We start from the raw sequence: 3,362 nt of genomic DNA on the forward strand, positions 1-3,362 counted from the left end.
TGCTCCACCCGACGGCAACGACGTTAAGCACATACGAACGCACTGGGGTCACCAACACGCACAAGGCGCCGTCGACACTCTCGACACTCAAGAGTCATCGGGCTGCTCTGTGCCACCGACCTGTGCAAGGATGAGGGTGAGGATGCCAGGTGCCGGGAGGTCGGGTGGGGGCGGCCAGACGATTCTAGAGGGCATCGTGGGCTTTGGGTGGTTCTGAACACTGACGGGTATGTAGGAAGAGGCTGGAGGCTGAGGGGAGTGGGACCAGCAGAACTGGAAGGGGAATGCGGCGCAGGTGCTGCACCTCAACCCTAGCTGCTCGGGAGCGAGCTGGTGGCCACAGACCCTGGAGCTCCCCGCGCCCCAGCCCCCAGCATGACCGAACCTCGACGAAATTGACAATTTTCTGAATTTAATGGAAACATTTAAAACTTCGGTATCCTGTTCATATGAATGACTCGACAACGGCGTCATCACTACAGTCGTAGGAAGATGCGGGGCCTGGGCTGGAGACGGCGATTCCTCACCCAGGACAGGTCAGCCCCTGAGGGGAGATGCTTACCGCCCTCGACTCGAAACGCCACGTCCTTTCTCTTAGTGAGAAAACAGTGTTTCCACTCTCTACGCCCCAAAGAAATGAACATGAATGCGAATTTAGATAAACGGAGACCTGGGCCGACGGACCACAAAAGCTTGGCCAGCCTGGCCGGGAGAAACCACCCGTCTAGGTTCCTCACGTGATTTTTTTTTCTTCCTTTCTTTCTTAGATACTACCTATGACTTAATGGAGGGAAAGAATCACACTTTGGTGAGCGAGTTCACTTTCCAGGGCTTCTCGAGCTTCGGCGAGCACCAGCTCACCCTGTTCGTCGTGTTCCTTGTGCTCTACACCTTCACCCTGGCTGGCAACGTGGTCATCGTGACCGTCATTAGTGTTGACCGCCGCCTCCACACGCCCATGTACTTCTTCCTGAGCACGCTGTCTGTTTCGGAGACCGTGTACACCCTCGTCATTATACCCAAGATGCTCTGTAACCTCCTAGGCCTGAGTCAGCCCATCTCCTTGGCAGGCTGTGCCACCCAGATGTTCTTCTTCATCACCTTGGCCATCAACAACTGCTTCCTGCTCACGGCCATGGGCTACGACCGCTACGTGGCCATCTGCGACCCCTTGAGGTACGCAGTCATCATGAGCAAAGGAATATGCATCCAGTTGGTGGGGGGAGCCTGCAGCATTGGCCTGATCGTAGCCATGACACAGGTGCTGGCTGTGTTCAGGCTGCCCTTCTGTGCCACGAGGGTGGCCCACTTCTTCTGTGACATCCGACCCGTGATGAAGCTCTCCTGCATCGACACCACAGCCAATGAGATCCTGACTCTGATCATCAGTGTGCTGGTGATCCTGGTGCCCATGGGGCTGGTCTTCATCTCCTATGTCCTCATCATCTCCACCATCCTCAAGATCCCCTCTGCCCAGGGCCGGAAGAAGGCCTTTGCCACCTGCGCCTCCCACCTCACCGTGGTCATCGTCCACTACGGCTGCGCCTCCATCGCCTACCTCAAGCCCAAGTCGGAGAACTCCAGGGATGAGGACCAGCTGATCTCGGTGACCTACACGGTCATCACCCCGCTGCTGAACCCTGTGGTGTACACCCTGAGGAACAAGGAGGTCAAGGATGCTCTGCTCCGGGCCACTGGCAGGAAGCTTTCCTGATCAGATAGACCCGCTTCGATGAGGGTCCTATAAGATTCTCTAGAGCAGGAAAGCAGAGCAGTGCCCACAGTGCCACACAGGTGGGTGTGCACGGGATGAGATCAGGACAGAGGCTGGATTAGCCAGGGCAGGCTGCTCCGGGACAGGGCTAACATTTTAAATGCATTCTGTAACACTAGTTTTGGACACGTGGTTTCCCCACGCCCACTTACACAGGTTTAAGTCGTAGCGGAAGTACTTCCCTCATGGGCAATTCAAGCTCCCTGCATCCTAGACACCATAGTAAATGGATATCAGAGATCAGAGCACTACCAATCCAGTAGGCTTAAATTCTGGATCTTTTCCCCTTTAGCTCCAGGTTGGCAATAGGGGAAAAAGGAAACCTGTTTCCCTGATCATGTCAGAGAAACATTCTCAGAAAGTGACTAAAATCCCTCCATGATCTAGTTAAAGCTGTAGTGGCAAATACATCACACTGGCATTTATGAGACCATACAAGAGACGCGTGGTGATACAATCTGTGAGTGACTGGCCCGTCAGGGAGAGATGGGCTTGCCTCGGGAGGGGCTTTCGTGGGGCAGAAAGAAGCAACAAGAGCAGGGGAATAAAGGAGAGAGTCCGCAGCAGGGAAGAGTGGGAGAGGGTCGGGAGGGTGTACGTGGTAAGGACAATGTGGTCGTCCATAACTTAGAGACAACCAAAGAGATTCTAGTCATCCATCCTCCCTACCATGACTTAAGACCCACCAGGCCCTGAACTAACGGGACATGGTTCGCTGGCCATCTCCACTTCCAGGACCCCTGCCCTCAGCGTGTCCTCCACTCCACACCGCCTTCCACCCCAACCACACCTAGTGACTGGTCCCTTCCCCTTTCCCATCCTCAGGCCCTTCTACTGCTTACGGCCCCTGGATGGAAACCTCTCATTGTGACTCATTTTGAAACCCCAAACCAAAGCCGCTCTCCTATGAGCCTTCTGATGAAGGAATCAGTCCACCCACTTCCTCCACCCCACTACCCCCCACTCTTGCATTCACACGACACTACAGCAAACTTCCCCTTGGGGTCTTCACGGACACACATGTGAACTGGGCAGTGCCGCGGGGCTTTAGTGCAGAGCGGCACCTGCTGGGTCACGTCTCACTTGTACCCAGAGATATGGTCCTCACAGGCTGTGCTCTCCTCGAGGTTCATTTAAAAAGTAGGGCTGTGTCTAAGTATCTCTGAAATAGCTCATTATGGTTCACTCTTACATAGATTCAACTACGGGCTTTATTTTTTAAAAGATTTATGGTGAAATCCAAGAGAACCCAAAATAAATAAAATAAAAATTTTATTCTGGACTAGTTACCAAAACGTGCCTTTGTCCGTTTGACCTTCTCAACAGAAAATCTGCATCTGCCAACTTAGCTATGTCAAAAGTCAGGTAGTGCTTTTTGGAGGTTGGCTGAGTGACGGGAATGGAACATAAGTAGTGGAAGAAAAAGACTCCATCTGGGTCCTGCCGAACTTCTTACCATCTACATTTGGATGAATTATTTAGCTTCCCTAAGACACAGTTTCCTTATCTATAAAACATATCCAAAGTTTGTGACAGACACGTGAGACAAGAAACGTGAAAATCCTTTGCAAGTGACGAAACAAATTCT

The 3,362-nt window shown here is 52.6% G+C and overlaps 1 protein-coding gene across 1 annotated transcript; it reads left to right on the forward strand.

The window, feature by feature from the left end:
- Positions 1 to 723: 723 nt before the first annotated feature.
- Positions 724 to 3,027, forward strand: LOC144307191 (olfactory receptor 10J1-like). The gene has a single exon (XM_077886733.1). The coding sequence runs from the start codon at positions 785 to 787 to the stop codon at positions 1,712 to 1,714; it is 930 nt and encodes a 309-aa protein (XP_077742859.1). The 5' UTR covers positions 724 to 784; the 3' UTR covers positions 1,715 to 3,027.
- The last annotated feature ends 335 nt before the right edge of the window (positions 3,028 to 3,362 follow it).

This window comes from Canis aureus, chromosome 38 (assembly GCF_053574225.1).
Source record: "Canis aureus isolate CA01 chromosome 38, VMU_Caureus_v.1.0, whole genome shotgun sequence".
NCBI lineage: Eukaryota > Metazoa > Chordata > Mammalia > Carnivora > Canidae > Canis > Canis aureus.

Coding starts and splice junctions, on each gene's coding strand:
- LOC144307191 (XM_077886733.1), top strand. CDS start 785: ATGGAGGGAAAGAATCACACTTTGGTGAGCGAGTTCACTTTCCAGGGC.